Raw genomic sequence first — 23,311 nt, forward strand, 5'->3', positions numbered from 1 at the left:
ATGCAAATCAAAACCAAAATAAAATATCACCTCCTACCTGTTGTAATGGCTATTATCAAAAAGGCAAGAAATTAAGAGTTGGAAAGAATGTGGAGGAAAGGGAATCCTCATTCACTAAACGTGGGATTTGTGTAGTTACTGTGGAAAAACAGTATGGAGAGTCCTCAAAAAATTAAGAATAGAGCTATCATATGATTCACCTATCTCACTTCTGGGTATTTATCCAAATAATACAAAAGCACTAATTCAAAAAGATAAACGTCACCCCCGTGTTCACTGCAGCATTATCTACAACAGCCAAGATATGAAAACAACCTAGAGTGCCTTTCAACAGATGAAAAGATAATGAAAATGTGGAGTGTTTCTATATGTTTGTATGATAATGGAATACTACTCAGGGATAAAAAGGTGAAACTTTGCTATCTCCAACAATATGGGAGGACCTTGAGGGTATGATGGACCTAAGAGAAATGAGTCAGATAAAGAAAGACAAATACTGCATGATTTCACTTACATATGTCATATAAAAAAAAAAAAACAAGAAATGAACAAATCAAACAACCATGTAGATACAGATAACAGATTGGAAGTTATATAGGGGAAGGAGTGGGGAACAAAATGGGGTCAAGGGGGTCAACTGTATGGTTACTGATAAAAACTAAATTTTTGGTGGTGAACATACTGTTGTGTATGCAGAAGTAGAAAAATAATACTGTAACAACGAAACTTACATATTGTTATAAGTCAACATTATCTTAAGAAATAAAAAGACCAAGTACAGTCAGCCCTCTGTATCCACAGGTTCTGTATTTGTGGATTCAACCACAGATTGAGCTACTAACATAAAAGTTTTATCATGGTATTTTTTTCCATTGTAAAAGTAAATGAAATAAGTTAATCTACATAGGACAAACTACAAAAGAAGAAAAAATTACAAATACATTAGACTTGCTAAATAATTCTCAATATAAGTGTAAACTAACTGAGTCTTCCCTAACTATAGTGAGCATAAATGTGTCCTGCAGCCCTCAGTAACTCACACTCCTCCCAAATATAACATATGGTCACCTCCTAAGGATCCTGATAGTCACCTCCCATTATTACAGCATGAAGTCCAAAATCTTGAGAGAGTTAATTCTTATGTAGACTGCTAAGGAGAAAGGGGTCCAGGGCTCTCAAGAGAAAGGGGCAAATGTTTTGTTTTGTTTTTAACATTGCTTTGTCTTAGTCACGTAAGACATTTTTTCTTAAACTCTAAGCAGTTATGACAACAATCTTTAAGACTGAGTTTCTTTAAGCCCAGAGCTAATGATTACACAACAAAACAACTCATCTTGCTCAAGAGTATGTTTTTCCTTAAGTTCTGTATTAATGATTATATAACAACAATGTAGCTTGCTTGAGGACAGGTTTCTCCTTCTTAACAAGAAACTTCTGAGTAATCTTGTTATCTAAAGATGTATGTTACAGAAGTGGGTTTGGTAAGACCTTTCCATTGCTACTTCTAATCTTGTTAATTTAAGATATATATTGTGTCCCTAGGTCTGATAAAAGTATATAAAGCATTGATAAAGACTTCCATAAGAAATCTGTATACAGGTCAAGAAGCAACAATTAGAATTGGATATGGAACAACAGAAGGGTTCCAAATCAGGAAAGGAGTATGTCAAGGCTGTTTATTGTCACCCTGCTTATTTAACTTATATGCAGAGTACATCCTGTGAAATGCCAGGCTGGATGAAGCACAGGCTGGAATCAAGATTGCCGGGAGAAATACCAATAACCTCAGACATGCAGATGATACCACCCTTATGGCAGAAAGCAAAGAGGAACTAAAGAGCCTCTTGATGAAAGTGAAAGAGGAGGGTGAAAAAGTTGGCTTAAAACTCAACATTCAGAAAACTAAGATCATGGCATCTGGTCCCAACACTTCATGGCAAATAAATGGGGAAACAATGGAAACAGTGAGAGACTTTATTTTGGGGGGGCTCCAAAATCACTGCAGATGGTGACTGCAGCCATGAAATTAAAAGACATTTCCTCCTTGGAAGAAAAGCAATGACCCAAACAGCATATTAAAAAGCAGGGACATTACTTTGCCAACAAAGGTCCATTTAGTCAAAGCTATGGTTTTTCCAGTAGTCACACAGGGATGTGAGAGTTGGACCGTAAAGAAAGCTGAGTGCCGAAGAACTGACGTTTTCAAACTGTGGTGTTGGAGAAGACTCTTGAGAGTCCCTTGGACTACAAGGAGATCCAACCAGTCCATCCTAAAGGAAATCAGTCCTGAATATTCATTGGAAGGACCGATGCTGAAGCTGAAACTGCAATACTGTGACTGCCTGATGCAAAGAATGGCCTCATTGGAAAAGATCCTGATGCTGGGCAAGATAGAAGACTAGAGAAGAAAAGGATGACAGAGGATGAGATGATTGGATGGCATCACCGACTTGATGGATATGAGTTTGAACAAGCTCTGGGAGTTGATGATGGACAGGGAAGCCTGGCACGCTGCTGTCCACGAGGTCGCAAAGAGTCGGACACGACTGAGCGACGGAACTGAACTGAACACTAGCAAGTGGGGCACTCTCCATCCCATCTCTGGTATCTGTGTCAGAAGTTTTCTCTTTTTCACTGGAATAAAAAGTCTGCCACACAAAAGCTCTGAGTGATCAAGCCTGGTCCCTGGTGCTGAAGCTAAATCTTCTTCAGAGATCACAAATCGCAAATTCTTCACTATCAATTTCATCACATCATGTAATTTTAGTTCATCTACATCTCTCATTAATTCAAAATTCTAAAATCTCATCTATTAGCTCAAAGTCTAAAATCTAAATCAGGTTCAGATGATGATGAAGTTCTTAGGTATAATCTATTAAGTACAATTGCTGGGGCACAACTTCTTTTAAAACTGAAACTGAGTTCCTGGTTCCCATCACTCCCAAAATAGAATGGTGGGACAGATAGAAGATAACAATTACAGACATTTCAATTCATAGAGAAGGTAAAATGGAGTCACTAGTCCAAAGCAGTTCTGAAATACAGCCAAGTAAATGAGTTTCCTGATTAGATTTCAAAGGCTAGGAATAATTCTCTGTGGCTCTGAACTTCACTCCAAGTCATCCTTCCTCTTTTTTCACAACAGGTAGCACAAAACTGCAGCTGAGCAGTTTTATTATTCTGCACCTTGCCAGGATTTGGGGGGGGTGCAAGAGTCTCTCATCATTTTGCACTTTTTGCCTCTCTCATGCCATGATGGTAGTGTTTCTTGCTAAAATAATTTTCTCAAGAACTTTGAGGGCCTGCTATAGATTTCATGAAATTTCATTCCATTAGACAAATGTTGCATTCATGGATCTTTTTTATATAATGATGGCCTCCTGTTAATAAAGTTAAGGGGTGATAACTTTATGATTTCTAAGGCCTTCTGGTTTCACTGAGATCAGCGAAACAGACAGTAATCTCTTGAAAGTGCTCCTTGTATGACTGAATATTCTGTAATTTTCAAACCTGAGGTTCAACAAAAGGTTATACAATAACACATTCTTTTCTCTATCTTATATTTTTGGTAGTCATTTCTGACTTGAAGCATCTTATGCCAAGCCACTCTAATGACTCCACTATCTCAGTTTAACAAGCTAATACTTAATGTTCCTGCATTTATTCATCAGCAAAAATGTCATTTCTACTAAGTCCCTCTCACCTACTACTCCAGAACAGTTAGAATATTTTGTTAAAGAATCCTAATTAGCAAACAGAATATAAGAGCAAACTAAGATAGTCTCAAATTTAGGGTTAACCCATAAATGTTACCTGGCATGCCATGGGAGAACTATTAATGTAATTTATAATAAGACTAATAAAAACTATTTCAGCTTTTTCAACAGACGACAGTGAGCACTCAATAAAATTCCACACTTATTTACAACTAAGATAATTTCAAAATTAGATAGGGAGTATTTCTCAACACAATAGAAGTTTTAACTTAAGTTCACAAGCGTTTCCCTTATACAGATGCCCAGCTAAAGGTCTCCTTTCTTTAGACTTCCATTCCCATCTGAAGGAAGAAACTTGTGACCAAGCAATAATCCACCTACAAGTTGAAAAGTCATATTTAAAAAGTCTGCTTGATGTAAAAGAATGAAACTGGAACATTCCATAAAACTATACAAAAAAATAAACTCAAAATAGATTAAAGACCTAAATGTAACCAGGTACTATAAAACTTTCAAAGAAAAACATAGGCAGAACTCTTTACTATAAATTGCAAAAGTTTTTTTTTTTTGGATCTCTCTCCTAAAGCAAAGGAAATAAAAGCAAACACAGACCTAATTAAACTTAAAAGCTTTGATAAAGCAAAGGAAACCACTGACAAAATGAAAAGACAACCTATTGAATGGGAGAAAATAATTACAAGTGGTATAATTAATAAGGGTTAATATCCAAAATACAGAAACAGCTCGGCAAGATTACACAGAAGAACTGTACAAAAAAGATCTTCACAACCCAGATAATCACGATGGTGTGATCACTCACTTAGAGCCAGACATCCTGGAATGTGAAGTCAAACAGGCCTTAGAAAGCACCACTACAAACAAAGATAGTGGAGGTGATGGAATTCCAGTTGAGCTATTTCAAATCCTGAAGGATGATGCTGTGAAAGTGCTACACTATTATGCCAGCAAATTTGGAAAACTCAGCAGTGGCCATAGGACTGGAAAAGGTCAGTTTTCATTCCAATCCCAAAGAAAGGCAGTGCCAAAGAATGCTCCAACTACCGCACAATTGCACTCATCTCACACACTAGTAGAGTAATGCTCAAAATTCTCCAAGACAGGCTTCAACAGTAAGTGAACCGTGAACTTCCAGATGTTCAAGCTGGTTTTAGAAAAGGCAGAGGGACCAGAGATCAAATTGCCAACATCCACTGGATCATTGGAAAAGCAAGAGAGTTCCAGAAAAACATCTATTTCTGCTTTACTGACTATGCCAAAGCCTTTGACTGTGTGGATCACAATAAACTGTGGAAAGAGATGGGAATACCAGACCACCTTACCTGCCTCTTGAGAAACCTATATGCAGGTCAGGAAGCAACAATTAGAACTGGACACAGAACAACAGACTGGTTCCAAATAGGAAAAGGAGTACATCAAGGCTGTATACTGTCACCCTGCTTATTTAACTTATATGCAGAGTACATCATGAGAAATGCTCTGCTGGAGGAAGCACAAGCTGGAATCAAGATTGTCAGCAGAAATACCAATAACCTCAGATATGCAGATGATACCACCCTTATGGCAGAAAGTGAAAAATAACTAAAGAGCCTCTTGATCAAAGAGAAAGAGGAGAGTGAAAAAATTGGCTTAAAGCTCAACATTCAAAAAACTAAGATCATGGCATTCGGTCCCATCGCTTCATGGCAAATAGATGGGGAAACAATGGAAACAGTGAGAACTTTATTTTCTTGGGCTCCAAAATCACTGTAAACAGTGACTGCAGCCATGAAATTAAAAGACACTTACTCCTTGGAAGGAAAGTTATGACGAACCTAGACAGAATATTGAAAAGCAGAGACATTACTTTGCCAACAAAGGTCCAGCTAGTCAAGGCTATGGTTTTTCCAGTAGTCATGTATGGATGTGAGAGTTGGACTATAAAGAAAGATGAGCACTGAAGAACTGATGCTTTTGAACTGTGGTGGTGGAGAAGACTCTTGAGAGTCCCTTGGACTGCAAGGGGATCCAACCAGTCCATCCTAAAGGAGATCAGTCCTAGGTGTTCATTGGAGGGACTGATGTTGAAGCTGAAACTCCAATACTTTGGCCATCTGATGCAGAGAGCTGAGTCATTTGAAAAGACCCTGATGCTGGGAAAGATTGAGGGCAGGAGGAGAAGGAGACGACAGAGGATGAGATGGTTGGATGGCATCACTGACTCAATGGACATGGGTTTTGGTGGACTCTGGGAGTTGGTGATGGACAGGGAGGCCTGGCATGCTGCAGTTCATGGGGTCACAGAGAGTCAGACACAACTGAGTGACTGAACTGAACATACAACTCAACATCATTTTTGTTTTTTTACCAAACGCTCCAATTAAAGATAGGCAGCAGAACTTAACAGACATTTTTCCAAAGAGGACATGCAGATGTCCAACAGGCACATGAAATGATGTTCAACAATGCTAATCATTAGAGAGATGCAAATCAAAACCACAATTAGCTATCACCTCACACCTATCAGAATGGCTATCGTTAAAAAAACAAACGCTGGGAAGCATGTAGAGAAAAGGGAACCCACTGTTAAATAGTCTTTACTGTCAGGATGGACATAGGATAGACAAATAACAGATTAGTAAATAAAACAAGAGTTCTGCAGCAAATATAAAAACAAAAACTTTCCATGAATAAATAATAGCTTTGGTTGTTAAAGCTACTTACATATGGATCCACCAAGTGGTTAACAAACTAAGGACTGCCAAGGAGACCAATACCTGGTATATAGAAATTTTTTAGTATTAAAACTGCTGAAATAACCTCCAAGTAATAAGTTCAACAGAAAGTAAGCTGTGACAACAGTGTTTATCCTGAAAAAGACAACATTCACTTTATATATGTTTACAGTGATAATGGTTAAAAAAAGAGAGCTAGAGCCATGTGAAAATGTGAATAATGTTCTTTCAAGAGAGCAAAATCAAAGACTCCAACATGGGCTATCCAAGGAATTTACTCCATTGCTGGAGTTTCAAGTTTTCACAATTCAATTCAGCAGGATATTTCATTTGTCATGAAGCAGTGACTACAAAGTGTTTCCTATTCTTTCTTTTTCTAAATAGGTTTTTGAACTTCAAGTTTTCAGTCCTGTACCACTGTTAAACTAGTGACTGTGTATAGTGGTGAAATGTGCGTCTGTCAAAAACTGGTAACTTATTTGTCTATTAGTTAATATATTGCCAAACTGAAAGAAGTCATATGCAGACACAATAAAGCAAACTATCATTTAGGAGCGGGGACAAGATGATGGAGGAGCAGGAGGACGTGGAGAACATCTGTCTCCACGGATACATCAGGAATACACCTTCAGACACAGAAGTGCATGCAGAACACCAGCTAAGGGCAGACAGGAGTGCCTGACCAGAGGAAAAGAATATAGAACCACCCAAAACTCGGTAGGACAAAGGAACTAAGGGGAAAAACAGGAGTGTTCATATGACTGGACCTCCCCTTGGAGTGTGGGGGAACTGAAGCAGGGGTCCGATCCCCACATTGGGGCAATTGTCTGAGTCAGAGGAGAAACATGTAAGGCTGAGAGTGAAACAGCTGATCTGTGGCAGCCTAAATGGAATGGGAATCAGATAGTCCTTGCAGCAGCCAAACATAATCTGGACAGGGACGCAGGTCCCAAGAAAGGAGCAGCAGCTGAGAGCTGGAGTTGAAAGACTGTGGAGCAATCCCAGCGTGAGGGCTCTGTTGACTGTGGAGAGACAGATCTAGGTGATGTGAGGGAGGAGACTGTGATGGGAAATGCCTGTGGAGGAAAGCCAGGCAGCCATGGAAGCCAAGGTGATACTGCTGAGTCATGCACAGGGGGTGGAGCCATCACCATAGCCTCTCTCTCCCCACAGGCCAGCATCAGCAGCTGAACAAGAGAAAGGCTGGCCCATCAAACACCTGACGCACTGCACTACATAGTAGGACCCATCCAGGGTGCCCCTTTAAGTGCCTGAAATGCCGATCTATGGGTAGGACCCCAGTCAAAGGAGCCCTCTAAGTGCTATGGGGAAAACTGGCCTAAGAAGCCTTCTGATCGCCAGTTAAAGAGGCTCAAAAAAAGACTCTGATAGGGCCATAACTCCTGTGGCAGAGGCAGTCCATGTCCCTGCACTTTGGCACTGCCCAGAATCCCCACAAGCCAAGCAGCTGTGCCACCTTCTCGTTCAATTCTCACTGGGGCAGAACTGCCACAGGCAAAAAAAAGTCTTGCATCTATGCACACAGGGTTGCTTCAGTTGTGCCCAGCTCTTTGCGAACCTGCAGACTGTGGCCTGCCAGGCTTCTGTTAGGGGAGTTCTTCAGGCAGGAATACTGGAGCGTATTGGCCAATACTGGCCGCCATACCCTTCTAGAGCACTGTATTTCCTGCTGCCCTAGCCGCCAACTCCCCTGAGTACCTGGTGCTGCCAGAACCCCTGTGACCCAAGCAGCTGCAGCACCCCCACCCCTGGCCCTCATGGGGCAAACCCAGGTCCTCCAGGGCAGCCCCAGGAGCAAACGCCAATGGACGACCCACATGCAGAGATGGAAATAAAACCGCAACTGAAACCCAGGGGCAGTGTGGCTAAGGAAGAAGACCCAAAACCTTCCCACTAGTTACACAAGCTGCAGATTAAATCCACACGATCAATTGGCAGACTCTGTGTCTATGGAATACATAAAAGGACATTCAGAGCTCCCACAAGAGGAAACACACTGGTTCTGATAGCTGTGGACACTGGAGGCAAGAACACAGAGGAGCAGGACCAGATTAGAATCTGAGCTGCCCCCACAGCAGGGCCAGAGACCAGCGCAGTGGTGGAGGGCATCCCAGGGAGGCGAGGTGGACGGCAACCTCCAGCAAGGGAAAGGACTCTGACAGCAGTGGCTCAAGAAAAACATTTATTATTCTTGTGGTTTGACCTGTCCTGTAGATTCCTTTGGATTTTTTTCTTTTTTTCTTGCCCCTCTGTTGTAGTTGTCAATTTTTTGGCACTATGAAATCTAATTAAGTTTTTGAATTTTTTTTTTTCTCCTCAGTCACATTTTTTATTGTTGTTATAAACCTGTGCCTCTACATTGGGCTTTTGCAGTTCTGGGGAGTTTTCCTTTTTCTTTTTTAATTAAAAATTTTTTAAACCTATTATTATTTTTTATACATTTATTCCTTTGTTTGATTTTCATACTGTTCCTTTCCCCTTCCAGATAATCTTTAATGTATATAAGTCTTCTTTATCTACCTGTATTTAACTTTGCATATCTATTTTTTCTTTCTTTCCTTTCTTTCCTTTCCTCTCAAACATTTGTTAGTTTTATTTTCATAGCTTTATTCCCCAACTTGCGTCTTCCTTTAGTTTCGTTTTCCAGTTTCTGCTTTATTTAGTTTTGTTCTTAACTGGTAGATATAACTCTTGATTTTTTTTGTACAGTGGGTCAATCTATTGTAATTTGTTTTTGTTGGACTGTTTTTATTTTGCTTATGGGTGTATACGCATAAGTGTATATTCAGTCACACTTCTTATTGTTGTCATAAACCTCTGACTCTGTGTTGGGATTTTGCGGTTCTGTGTTTTTCTTTTTTCTTTCTTCTTCCGTTATGTCTTTCTTTTTTTTCTTTGCTCTTTTTTATAATTTTAATGTTTTAAGCCTATTATTTTTTTCTCTACATTTATTTCTTTGTTTGCCTTTCCTACTGTTCTTTTCCCCCTGCAATTAACCTTTAATGTATATAAATCTTCATCTACCTGTATTTAACTTTGCATATCTGTTCTTTCTTTCCTTTCCTCTCAATATATGTGTTAGTTTTGTTTTCACTGCTTTATTGCGTAATTGGCACCTTGCTTTAGTTCTGTTTTCCAGTTTATGCTTTAGTTAGTTTTGTTCTTAACAGGTAAATATAATTTTTGATTTCCTTTGTTTGCCAGGTCAATCACTGTACTTTATTTTTGTTGGACTGTTTTGACTTTGCTTATGGGTGTATATGTATATTGCATCATTTTAATTATTATTTGCCTGATTTTGTAACTGCCATTTGTCTGGGGTTCATCTTTGGTTTCTCATTTTTGGGTATTTGTTTTTAATCTCACTTAATGCCATAACAAAGCACTTGTGCAATCTTCCTTCCTGACCAGGGATCAAGCCCTGAGCCTTTGGAGTGGGAACACCGACTCCAAGACCCTAGACTACTACAGAACTAACCCTAGGGAGTATCAAATAATGAGGACTCACACAAAGGAAACCACTTGAGTGCAAGACCTGGCATCACCCAGCCACAAGTAACACCCTGTGCAGGACGCCTCATCTAAACAACAAACAAAAAAATACATATGCAATCACCAACAAACAAAAAAATACATATGCAATCACCAGCAGACAGGACGACCACCTCACTCACCCTTGCCCATCAGAGGAAAAACAAACAAACAAAAACTCATTATGAATCTCAGCCTATAGGAAGGTTAGACAAACCACTGCACCAAATATAGGAGGCCAGAAACCAAAAGGAAGAAAGAATTCAACCTTGTACCCTGGGAAAAGACCACAAACACAGTAAGTTAAAAAAAAAAAAAAGAAGATTGGCTGAATGGATACAAAAACAAGATCCATATACATGCTGTCTATAAGAAACCTACTTCACACCCAAAAACACATACAGACTGAAAGTTAGAGGATGGAAAAATATACTCCATGCAAATGGAAAGCAGAAGAAAGCTGGAGTAGCAATCTTCATATAAGACAAAATAGACCTTAAAACAAATAAGATTACAAGAGATAAGGAAGGATGCTACATAATGATCAGGGGATCAATCCAAGAGGAAGACATAACAATTGTAAATACCTATGCACCCAACATAGGACCACCTTAATACATAAGACAAACACTAACAGACATAAAAGGAGAAACTGACAGTGACACAGTAGTAACAGGAGACTTTAACACCCCACTCCCACCAGTGGACAGATCCTCAAAACTGAAAATTAAAAAGAAACACAAGTCTTAAATGATACATTAGGTGAGATGGACCTCATTGATATCCTCAGGACATTCCATCCAAATGCAGAAGAATACATCTTCTTCTCAAGTGCACATGGAATATTCTCCAGGATAGACCACATCCTGGGTCACAAATCAAACCTCGGTTAAGAAAACTGAAACCATACTGCAATGCTATGAGACTAGATATCAATTATAAGAAAAAAACTGTAAGAAAAACAAACACATGGAGATTAAACAACACACTTCTAAATAACCAATAGGTTATTGAAGAAATCAAAAGGGAAATCAAAAAATTTCTAGAAACAAATGACAATGTAAACATGATAACTCTAAAACCTAATGGGATGCAGCAAAAGCAGTCCTAAGAGGGATGTTTATAGCAATACAATCCTAACTCAAGAAACAAGAAAAACACCAAATAGACAACCTAACTTTACACCTAAAACAACTGGAAAAAGAAGAACAAAAAAAAACCCCAAAATTAGTAGAAGGAAAGAAATAATAAAGGTCCAAGCAGAAATAAATGAAAAAGAAATGAAAGAAATAACAGTAAAGATTAATAAAATGAAAAGCTGGTTGTTTAAGAACATAAACAAAATTCACAAACCATTAACCAGACTCAATAAGAAAAAAAAGAGAGAAGAATCAAATGAACAAAATTAGAAAAACAAAGGAGAGGTTACAACAGACAATGCAAAAATACTAACAATTATAAGACTATTATGAACGATATGTAAACAAAAAATTTCACAATTCATATGGAAACACAAAAGACCCCGAATAGCCAAAGCAGTCTTGAGAAAGAAGAATGGAGCTGGAGAAATCAACCTTCCTGACTTCAGATTATACTACAAAGCTACAGTCATCAGGACAGAATGGTACTGGCACAAAAACAGAAATATAGGCCAATGGAACAAGATAGAAAGCCCAGAAATAAATCTGTGCACCTATGGGTATTTTAGTTTTGACAAAGGAGGCAAGAATATACAATGGTGCAAAGACAGCTTCAATAAATGGTGCTGGGAAAACTGGACAGCTACATGTAAAAGAATTAAATTAGAACACTTCCTAACACCATACACAAAGATAAACTCAAAATGGTGAAAAGACAACCTTCAGAATGGGAGAAAATAAAAACAAATGACACAACTGACAAAGGATTAGCTTCCAAAATATACAAGCAGCTCATACAACTCAATACCGGAGAAGCAAACAACCCAGTCAAAAAGTGGGAAAAAGACCTAAACAGACATTTCTCCAAAAAAAACATACAGATGGCTAACAAACACATGAAAAGATGCTCAACATCACTCATTATTAGAGAAATGAAAATCAAAACTACAATGAGGTATCACCTCACACAGGTCAGAAGGGCCATCATCAAAAAGCCTACAAACAATAAATGCTGGAGAGGGTGTGGAGAAAACAGAATGCTCTTGCACTGTTGGTGGGAATGTAAATGAATACAGCCACTATGGAAGACGGTATGGAGATTCCTTAAAAAACTAGGAATAAAACCACCATATGACCCAGCAATCCCACTCCTAGGCACATACCTTGAAGAAACCAAAACTGAAAAAGACACATGCATCCCACCGCTCACTGCAGCACTATTTACAACAGCTAGAACATGGAAGCAACCTAGATGACCATCGAGAGATGCAAAGATAAGGAAGTTGTGGTACATTTTCAGAAGTGTTTTATAAGAGTACTAGAAGTCAGATAACTTGAAAAGATGTCTTTGAAGAAACAAATTTTAATCAGTTATGAAGAGGAGGAAGGCCAAGAGGATACTAGAAAATAAAATACAAATGCGAACTATGTCAAAGCATACAACTGATGGTTCAAATAAGCCATATGGAGAAAAGCAAATAACATATCTGGGAAAAATAGGTCTAGATGGGAGAAAAAATTAAAAATAATAAAACTCAAACAACACAACAAACAATTGGTAGAAAGTCTTAACTGCCTAAAAGCAGTGTGGAATTGACATGGAAAGAAAATCAGAGTAAAGTCTTCACTGAGAAGTATTTAGATTAAAATCAAATTCTTAGTGTGACTATTCCCATAAATACACAAAACAATGAGAAACAAATGGAAAAAATGAAAAGAGACTTTAAAAGCTGGTGCAATAATAATATAAATTAGGCTCTACAAGACAAAAGAAAAGTATTTCATACAATAAGGTTGGAGAGTATGTAGCCACTTTCCTAAAGTGATACACGCTAAATATAAAACAGTTTACAATTAAGCTGACAAGTAAATAGAAAACTCACAGTAGTGATTTTTCCTTTTCTCTTGACTGGAAGAAATGGGCATGCTTTTACTTGGAGATCTTTAATGGCAGCAGTCATTCTGTCGTTTTCAAAGTCACCTAGCCAATATATTTCACACTGTGTTGTAATGACTAAGGCAGGAGCATCATTTCTTGTCATATCAGCGACAAACACAATTTCAGGATTTTTAATAGTGATATTCACTTCCCACTTTTCTGATTGCTGTTTAGGTACTAAAATAAAAACACACATGATGTCTTAAAATAGCTATAAATCTTTCTTATATTATGAAAAATTATTTATAGGAAAATGATATCTCCATTTGAAGTAAAAAGCAAAATAAAAATACTTAGATCCCAAAAGAATTTACTGCACCTCTCCTAGTGTAAGATTTAAAGAACTCATAGCCATTAGAATATTTTAAAATGTGAGGGGAAATCTCTACTATTTAATGGCAGAGCTAAAAATAAACATAGTTTCTAACTCTTAGCTTGACACTCTTTCTACTATACTACAAGGAATGAAATATATAAAAGATAACAGAAAATTATAAATGTAACAAGAATAAAATAACTTTAGGGACTTCTCTGCTGTGGGTCCAGTAGGTAAGACTCTGCCCTTTCACTGCAGGGGGAACAAGTTCAATCCCTGATTGAGTGGCCTGGCCAGAAAGCAAAAATAAACATATAAATAAAAGACAAGTTTAAGTTGAAATATATATGAAATATTATATAAAATACTATATGAAAAGGAATCATTGTTTCATTGTTTCCTTCCAAGAAAATCTTTCAAATTATTGTCTTCAAAGAAGTACAATTACTTATTTTAACATGGGTCTCATAATTTTTGAACCCAGTATCTACTTATGCCTTGAAAAATACAGGAACTGTCTATCTTATCAGAAAACATTTAAATTTTCCTCTTACCTCTGAAAAATAAAGATTTCTAATTTATTGATCCACTTAACCTCATCATCTAGAAGGATAATTGAGCTGTTATTATAGCACTTCAGTAACAGATATGAAATATTTTAGCCAATAACTAACCTTCTTCTTTAGCAGACCAAGTTTGAACACTGGTTTCTACAGCAGTGCCTGCAGTGTAGGCCTCAAGAAAGACATTGGCAACTGTCAGCAGAAACTCCACACTTGCACAAATGTACGTCTCTTGAAGGACTATATCAGCCACCCAACCATCCCGGATTCTCCTGTATCTTACGTCCATCATGTCCTTTTTCTCAAACCCGACTGTCAGTCCTATCATTCTGAAAAACACAATCACAACTCCTATGAGCATCCTGCACATAATCAAACATACCAACACAACTCAAAGGTCTCTCATTGCTTTCACTGACAGTAAGCCAGCGTCCTGAAGTCACTTGGTAAGATAAGAGAAATAACAAATTTACAGACTTCAGGAGCACAACTGTTTCACAATATAGGAAGTATATCCTTAAGAAATCATCAGAATTTTGAATCTCAGCATATTTTTTCCACAAATTTTCACATATTACCCATTACAAGTATATGGATTCAAAAATCAGATAATAGAGATTAATTTAAAACCAATTTAATTACACTGATTATTTCTATTTAACCATTTTTTTCTATTCAACCATTCAGCAAGAACAGCACATAAACAGGGCATTTAAAATGTTGGCTGAGAACTATGGAATCAACTGCATTAAAGCTTTGAAGATTTCAGCATATACCTGGAAAATGCACATGCAACTCTGAGAGTAAGTTCTGTAAAATATACCAACCATTGCTCAATAAAAATTTAAAACACTATTACCTAGGAGTTGCTTTCTTGATATGGGGCCTTTTGTCATCTAAAATACAGTTTTTTAATGAGAAGGAAGAAAATATTGAGTCATCTGTATACATTTGTAAAGTGCTTATAATATTCTCCAACTTAAATTCAGCAAGTTTCAGAGAAGGATCACGAATATCTGTAAAGGAAGTCTGAGGAAAAAGAAATCAATACAAATTTTAAACAAAAATACAAATTTAAAATATATTTTAAGATATGAAATACCACATTCTCTATCTGCAAGAGCTCATAATGAAAGGCATATATTAACTTTAAAATATCATTTTTCATATCAAAGGCTGTATGTAAGAAAACTCATTTTAAAAGGCTAAATATTAACATGAAAAGTGCAACAATTTTTCTCAAAGGAACAGATACAACAAAACACAGGAAACAGCAAAAATATAGTTTTTCTTCTTCAACTCACCTCTTTAGGACCTGGACTATACAGAGCCATGGTGAGATAATCGGTTCTGAAACTCATATTCAGGGTTGTCTTAATTTGAGAAGCACGTGAATGTACTTCTACGACAGCAGCTGTCACTACAGTTGTTCCTGGGAAAAATTAGTTAGTGGATAAAAGAAAAAGGTCAGCAAGGGCAGAACTCATTAAAATAGAATTAAAGTAGATTTAACATAATTATTAAATAAATGGTTATAGTATAATATTTTTCAAAAAGATTTAAAAATTCAGATGTTGAATTCACTTAAATCCAGGGTTAGCATTCTTTACATAATAATCTGGGAGTATAAATTAAACTCTTGGTTTACTTTTAATAAACTCTTGGTTTAATTTTTGTAAAATGAGAATAGAAGAACTAACCCCTGGGTCTGTTTTGGCAATTCAGGAAAATAGCATGTGTAAAATGCATACCAGAGTACCTGACATATGTGTTTTGCATTTAAATTTTACTTCAAAAAAAAAACTAAAAACAAACAAGATGCTTTAGATGACATTTTTAAAATGTTCCACTAACCAAAAGGATCCAAAATTCAAACTTTTCTACATTTTATATTTTGGGGCAAGTTATTATATACACATGGTACATATTAAATGGATTCTGTAGACCTATTAATCCTTCTCTTGGCTGCATTGCTCTGTCAATGATTACTAGTTGAATAGGAATGCGATTGTGGACATACTTGCTTTGTTCCTATTTTAGGCGGAAAACTTTCCATTTCACCATTAAATATGCCTTTTAGATATTTCTAGTTTTTATCACAAATAGGTGACTTTTATCAAATGCTTTTTCTGCATCTATTCAAGTGATATAATTTTTTTCTCCTTTTTCTATTAATTTGGTGTTACCTTAATTGATTTTTGAGGGTTAAACGAACTCTGCATTTCAGGATAAGTCTAAGTCAAGATGACACATCCTATATGCTTATTGCTGGATTTAGTATGCTATGCTGTTAAGAATGATTATTCCTGTGTTCATTAGGGATATTAGGTAACCCTAACTAAAAATGCTAAATTGATTTCTTAATTCTAGTAATTTGTTGGAGACGTCTTAGGGTTTTCTATGTAGTCAATCATGCTGAGAGGCATTTTTACTTTCTACTGTGTAGAAATTATTATGTATAAATAATTTTTTGATAATAAACTCTACAACTTACATGAAATGTACAAATTTTTTGAAAAAAAAAAAAGTTACCAAAACTGACATATGATGAAATAGAAATAAGATGAGTAGTTCTGCATCTATTAAAAGAACTGAATTTCAGTGCTGAATTTTGTTAAACATTTAAATAAGATACCAGTGTTAAACAAACCTTTTGGAAAACAGAGGAGGAAGAAACACTTCCTTAGTCATTTTATAAAGCAAGCATTAGCCTGATACCAAAAACCCAAATAAAAAATAACTTTGAGGAAAGAATACTGCACCTAGTATCCCTAATGAACACAGGAATACAGGGTTACTATGCAAATATCGGGCTTCCCTAGTGGCTTAGAGGGTAAAGCGTCCACCTGCAATGTGGGAGACCCGGGTTCAATCCCTGAGTCAGAAAGATCCCCTGGAGAAGGAAATGGCAACCCACTCCAGTATTCTTGCTTGGAAAAATCCCATGGACGGAGGAGCCTGGGAGGCTGTAGTCCATGGGGTCGCAAAGAGTCAGACACGACTGAGAGACTTCACTCATGCAAATATCAACTGTATCAGTAACAACTGAGAAATATACTTTTAAAAATATTCACAGTAGCATCAAAAAACATACTTAGGAAGAAGTTCAACAAAATTATGCAAGACTGCTACACTGAAAATCTCATTATTGAGACTGAAAAATCTCAGTATTTTAAATGAAGAGACTAATGTGTGCTCAATCACTCAGTACTGTCCAACTCTTTTTGACTCTCTGGATTGCAGCCTGCCAGGCTTTTCTCTGTCCATGGAATTGCCCAGGCAAGAATAACTGGAATGGGTTGCCATTTCCTTCTCTAGGGGATCTTCCAGACACAGGTATCAAATCCACATCTCCTGCACTGCAGGTGGATTCTTTACCTACTAGGCATCATGGAAGCCCCAACAGCTTATTATTTTACGTCCTCTGTTGCTGCAACACAACACATGCATCCCTCAAGGGAAAAACACACACACACAACAGAGTATCTCTCTCCACACATTCTAAACATGGCTCAAAATCATGCAGAACTTAGTTCACTTCACATCTGCACCAGGATATACTGTATATATTTCTCCCTTCTTTGGAACAGAAAACATGTCTTCTTCTCCCACATTACTTAATGCAGCATAGTTAATACCTCATTCTACATGTTATATAGAATTTGTGTCATTTTTCTCAAGACATTTGTCATTTTTCTCTTGAAGCATTCTAAATTCCTTTTTAATGAAAACCAAGTACTTTCTAGACCAGTAACAGATAATTTAGGGATTCCTTTTTAATGCTCTCTGTATTTGAATCCTATGTTTTCCCTTTTCCTGCATTTCTTATTTGTTTTGCTAGAATATATTTTCAAACTACCAGCATACCTCATAGACTGCAAGTTTGGTTCCAGACTACTGCAATAAAATGAATACCACAACAAAGCAAGTCACACAAATTGGTTTTCCAGTATATATAAAATGTTATGTTTATACTATATTATAGTCTGCTTTCCTGGTGGCTCAGAGGTTAAAGCATCTGCCTGCAATGCGGGAGACCTGGGTTCGGAAGATTCCCTGGAGAAGGAAATGGCACCCCACTCCACTATTCTTGCCTGGGAAATCCCATGGATGGAGGAGCCTGGAGGCCAACGGTCCACGGGGTCGCAAAGAGTCAGACGTGACTGAGTGATTTCACTTCACTTCACTTCATAGTAATGCAGTAGCATTGTGTTTTTAAAACATATATATCTTAATTAAAAACTAATTTTGTTAGAAAAATGGCACCCAGATAGACTTTCTTGACTCAGGGTTGCCACAAACCTTAAATTTGTAAAAAATGCAATGTCTGAGAAACACAATAAAAATGAAGTGCAATAAAATGAGCTGTACCTGAATGGGTATAAAGAAAGTAAACTTTGAGTCAATGGAAATCTAAAAATTGTTTTCACATTTGGATGTCAGTTTGACCATATATGGAATCCTAACTTCAAAATTATTTTCCTTAGAAACATATTTTCCAATATTACCCCACTGTCTTTTATCCTCCATCAATCCCATCCCATCCAGTTTCATTCATGATGAATCTGATTCCAGTCACTTTTTTTTCTAAGCCCTAACAGGCAGCCTGATATTCTTCAATATTATTTCTGTCGTTCTGACATTTCACGAAAATGTGTTTGCATGGAGAGTATTCAATGAGCTTGAAACTGGGTAGATTCTTTATATCCAAGAATTTGTTTCAATATTTGCTTAGTTCTATAGAGTTCTCTTCTAGGAACTCTTTCTTATCTTAGGAAGGCAGAAGGTAGTGATGGTAGGATTCAGTTCTTATACTCCTAGAATTCTGTTTTTATGAATTAGAGTTAGTTTTCTGTTCACATTCTCTTTTGTTTCTTCAATTATTTTTGTCTCATTCAAGAAACACTATTCTGTTTATCTTGCCTGCTTTTATGCTTGGGTTCTAATGATTTTCTTTATATCTGACTATTAATATTTAACTATAAAGCACTGGGTTGGTTATTCTAGCTAGTAAGAATGATGATTCCTATAATGTTATACATAAATGTAAGGTTGTTTCTTTGCTGGGATTCTGACTGGAAAAGCTGTGCAATATGCCAGGCATTGGCAAGTGGGGATCTTGTAAACTAGTAGATTTCAGTTTGAGGTAGGGAGACTTGGGGTTCCCCCAAAATGCCAGAATGAGAAGTATTTATTCTAGTGAAGAAAAATCATCCAGTAGTTCTAATTAAGCCAATTTCTTTATGTGCTGGTATTGAACTTAGACCTTAGTTAGGTGTCTACATAATAAATTAAATCCAACACTGGATGCATCTTTCTACTGAGTTATGATTCCCTCTGCTCTATTTTAGCCATGTATCTTCTAAATATTTGCTGGAGTCCATCACTAATGATCATCCTCTTTTGAGACTGCTAATATTTTGATACTTCTAATATTAATATGAAATATTCCATCGGAACATATGCTTCACTAGGAACAAGGGAGAAGAGAAAGGGTGAGGAGAAAAATTGAAAACTGAAAAACAAGAACTTATAGGGGAGTTAGGATAACAAGAAAAAAAATACATACTAAGGAATTTTGTCACAAGAATTAGAAATTTGATTCAAAGAAGGAAAATCAACAGAATGACTAATAACAGATAAATCAGAACTACTTGAGTAAGATTAGCTAAATAGAAAAGGTTTATAAATCTTATTTTACCCAAACCTACAGAATTAGGGAGAAGGAAAGGAAGGACAGAAGCGAAGGAGGAGGAGGGGGACTCATTTAAGGCTGAGACATACCTGCTGAATGGTGTGAAGCAGTAGTAGCGCCACTAGTGACACTGGACTGATCTTTTGTTACTTCATGTGACGCACTATCACCTTCATACCATATGTTGCCATATAATGTTTTAAAAATGGTTGTTATATCTTCTTGACTAAGAATGAACTGTTAAAAAAATAAGATTTGACCATTTCAACATTACTACCTCAAGTAGTGAAAAATTTTTATAGAAGAAAACCTGTTTCATTTCAAACCCCTGCAAAACCAACTTTTAACACATTAGATAATTCTATTAACTGAATGTTTCATTTTCTAAATGACCACGTATTCTTAAAGTACCCTGTGAAATACAGAACTAAATTAAATGCCAGTATCAATACCAGAAGCTATGAACGATAAACTTTGTTATGAATGCAGCAATTAGCCTACTGGTTTTAAGCCTTTAAAATAAACTTTCATCTTTAAGTATCCATGTTGTTACTCTATGTATTTTTGGTTAGTAAGCCCCTCAATTGACAAATACGGAATAATAAAAAATAATAAATTTAGAACACTTCCTAACACCACACACAAAAATAAATTCAAAATGGATTAAAGATTTAAATATAAGGCCAGAAACTATAAAGTTCTTAGAGGAAAACACAGGCAGTACACACTTCAGCATACATAACAGCAAGATTCTCTTTGTCCCACCTCCTACAGTAATGGAAATAAAACAAAAATAAACAAATGGGACTTAACAAGCTTAAAGACTTCAGCACAGCAAAGGAAACAATAATCAAGATTAAAAGATAACCCTCAAAATGGGAGAAAATAATTGCAAACAAAACTGACAAAGGATTAATCTCCAGAATATACAAGCAGCTCACACAGGTCAACATCAGGAAAACAAACAACCCAATCAAAAAATGGGTAGATGAACTAAACAGACATTTCTCCAAAGAAGACATTCAAATGGCTAATAATCATATGGAAAGATGCTCAACATCACTCATTATTAGAGACATGCAAGTCAAAACTACAATGAGGTATCACTTCACACCAGTCAGAATGGCCATCATTAAAAACATCTACAAACAATAAATGTTTGACAGGTGTGGAGAAAAGGGAAGCCTCTTGCACTGCTGGGCTGGTGGGAATGTAAATTGATACAGCCATTATGGAGAACAGTATGGAGATTCCTTAAAAAACTAGGACTAGAATTATCTCATAACCCAACAATCCCAGTACTGGGCATACACCCCGAGAAAACCATAACTGAAAGAGACACATATATCCCAATGCTTGCTGCAGCACTATTTACCATAGCTAGGACAAGGAAGCAACCTAGATGTCCATCAACAGATAAATGGATAAAGAAGTTGTGGTACATATACACAAAGGAATATTACTCAGCCATAAAAAGAATACATTTGAGTTAGTCCTAATTAGGTGGATGAACCTAGAGCCTGTTATTCAGAGAAGTGAGTCAGAAAGAGAAAATAAAGATCACATATTAATGCACATATATGGAATCTATGAAGATGGTGCTGATGACCCTTGTGCAGGGCAGCAATGGAGATGCAGAGATAGAGAACAGACTTGTGGACATGGTAGGGGAAGAAGAGGGTGTGATGAACTGAGAGCGCAGCATGGAAACATATAAATTACCACATGGAAAACAAACAGCTGGAAATTTGGAAAATTGGAAAAAACAAACAGGTGGAAATTTGCTGTATGATGCAGGGAGCTCAAATCAGATGCTCTGTGACAACTAGAGGGGTGAGATGGGGTGAGAGGGAAGTCCAAGAGGAGGGGACATATGTATGCCTATGGCTGATGCATGTTGATGTATGGCAGAGACTAATACAACACTGTAAAGCAATCATCCTGCAATTAAAATTTTTTAAAATAACACATTTATAAAATTGAAAATATTTTACAATATGTTTTACATGAATTATTTTAGTTGAACCTCACAAAAGTTCTAGATACAAAGAGTATAATCTTGATATTATAAGAAGCTAAGAATTAAATGATTAAGTATCATGCTTAAGTACACTTAACACAACACACTAACTCAAAACTCTATGCTTTGTGAATTCAACATTAAACCACTAGCATAAGACCTATATTGAAAGCTGTGACAGTAAATTTTATGTCAACTTGACTGGGTTATAGTACGTAGAGACTGACATATTATTCTAGATGTTGTATATACATATGGTATTGTAGACTGTCTACAAATGCTCAGCTCTCTTGTGGGGGGGCAGATCCACTAGAATGAAACTGAGTCGTCCCCTGTCAAGACACCCCAAGTAGCAGCTGTTGCAACCCACTGTAGGGGATATCACATATTCAACTTCTCCTGGATCTCAACTTCAGAGTCAGGGGCAGGTTAAAATCGAGTCTTCAGGAAATCAGTTCAGTGCATCCAGATCAGGAGTATACAGACAGACACACACACATCCCATGCCACACACACATCCTACTGGTTCTATTTTTCTGGAGAACTCTAACACAATTAGGCTTTTAAAGAAAGAACCTGTCAGTTTTAAATCTATACATTTAATGACCTCAAAGGGATAACTTTAATCTCACAAAATTTAACAGTTTTATTTGCATCAGACTTCTTTTGACTGCATTTGAAAGGTGATAAACTAGTGTTTTAAAATTAACTCTATGTGTATCTTTTTCTTGCTCAGTTCAGTTCAGTCACTCAGTCATATCCAACTCTTTGCAATCCCATGGACCTCAGCACGCCAGACCTCCCTGTGCATCACCAACTCCAGGAGTCCACCCAAAGCCACGTCCATTGAGTCAGTGATGCCATCCAACCATCTCATCCTCTGTTGTCTCCTTCTCCTCCTGCCCTCAATCTTTCCCAGCATCAGGGTCTTTTCAAATGAGTCAGCTCTTTGCATCAGATGGCCAAAGTATTGGAGTTTCAGCTTCAACATCAGTCCTTCCAATGAATACTCAGGACTGATCTCCTTTAGGATGGACTGGTTGGATCTCCTCACAGTCCAAGGGAATCTCAAGAGTCTTCTCCACCACCACAGTTCAATTCTTCTGCGCTCAGCTTTCTTTATAGTTCAACTCTCACATCCATACATGACCAATGGAAAAACCTTAGCCTTGACTAGATGGACCTTTGTTGGCAAAGTAATGCTCTGCTTTTTAATATGCTGTCTAGGTTGGTCATAACTTTCCTTCCAAGGAGTAAGCGTCTTTTAATTTCATGGCTTCAGTCACCATCCGCAGTGATTTTGGATCCAGAAAAAACAGTCAGCCAATAATTGGACACGGCTGAGCAACTGAACTGAACTGAGTGGAGAAAAAGACATAGAAAATAGACTCATGGACATGGGGAGAGGGGAGAAGAAGGTGAGATTTATGGAAAGAGCAAGAAGGTTACTTATATTACCATATGTAAAATACAGAGCCAATGGTAATCTGTTGTATAGCTCAGGAAACTCAAAAAGGGGCTCTGTATCAACCTAGAGGGATGGGATGCTAAGGGAATTGGGAGGGAAATCCAAAAGGGAGCAGATACATGTATACCTATGGCTGATTCATGTTGAGATTTGACAGAAAACAACAAAATT

General features: G+C 37.0%; 1 protein-coding gene across 4 annotated transcripts in view; it reads right to left on the reverse strand.

The window, feature by feature from the left end:
* Positions 1-23,311, reverse strand: part of VPS13A (vacuolar protein sorting 13 homolog A) — a 253,635-nt gene that overhangs the window by 97,197 nt on the left and 133,127 nt on the right. For all 4 annotated transcript variants that reach the window (XM_020879716.2, XM_020879717.2, XM_020879718.2 and 1 more), the window contains exons 35-39: positions 19,742-19,889; positions 15,262-15,389; positions 14,817-14,986; positions 14,069-14,286; positions 13,023-13,255 (exon numbers count right to left, since the gene is read on the reverse strand). In XM_020879716.2, coding sequence (XP_020735375.2) covers positions 13,023-13,255; positions 14,069-14,286; positions 14,817-14,986; positions 15,262-15,389; positions 19,742-19,889 — 897 coding nt within the window. The remainder of the gene's footprint in view (positions 1-13,022; positions 13,256-14,068; positions 14,287-14,816; positions 14,987-15,261; positions 15,390-19,741; positions 19,890-23,311) is intronic.

Source organism: Odocoileus virginianus, chromosome 18, assembly GCF_023699985.2.
Source record: "Odocoileus virginianus isolate 20LAN1187 ecotype Illinois chromosome 18, Ovbor_1.2, whole genome shotgun sequence".
NCBI lineage: Eukaryota > Metazoa > Chordata > Mammalia > Artiodactyla > Cervidae > Odocoileus > Odocoileus virginianus.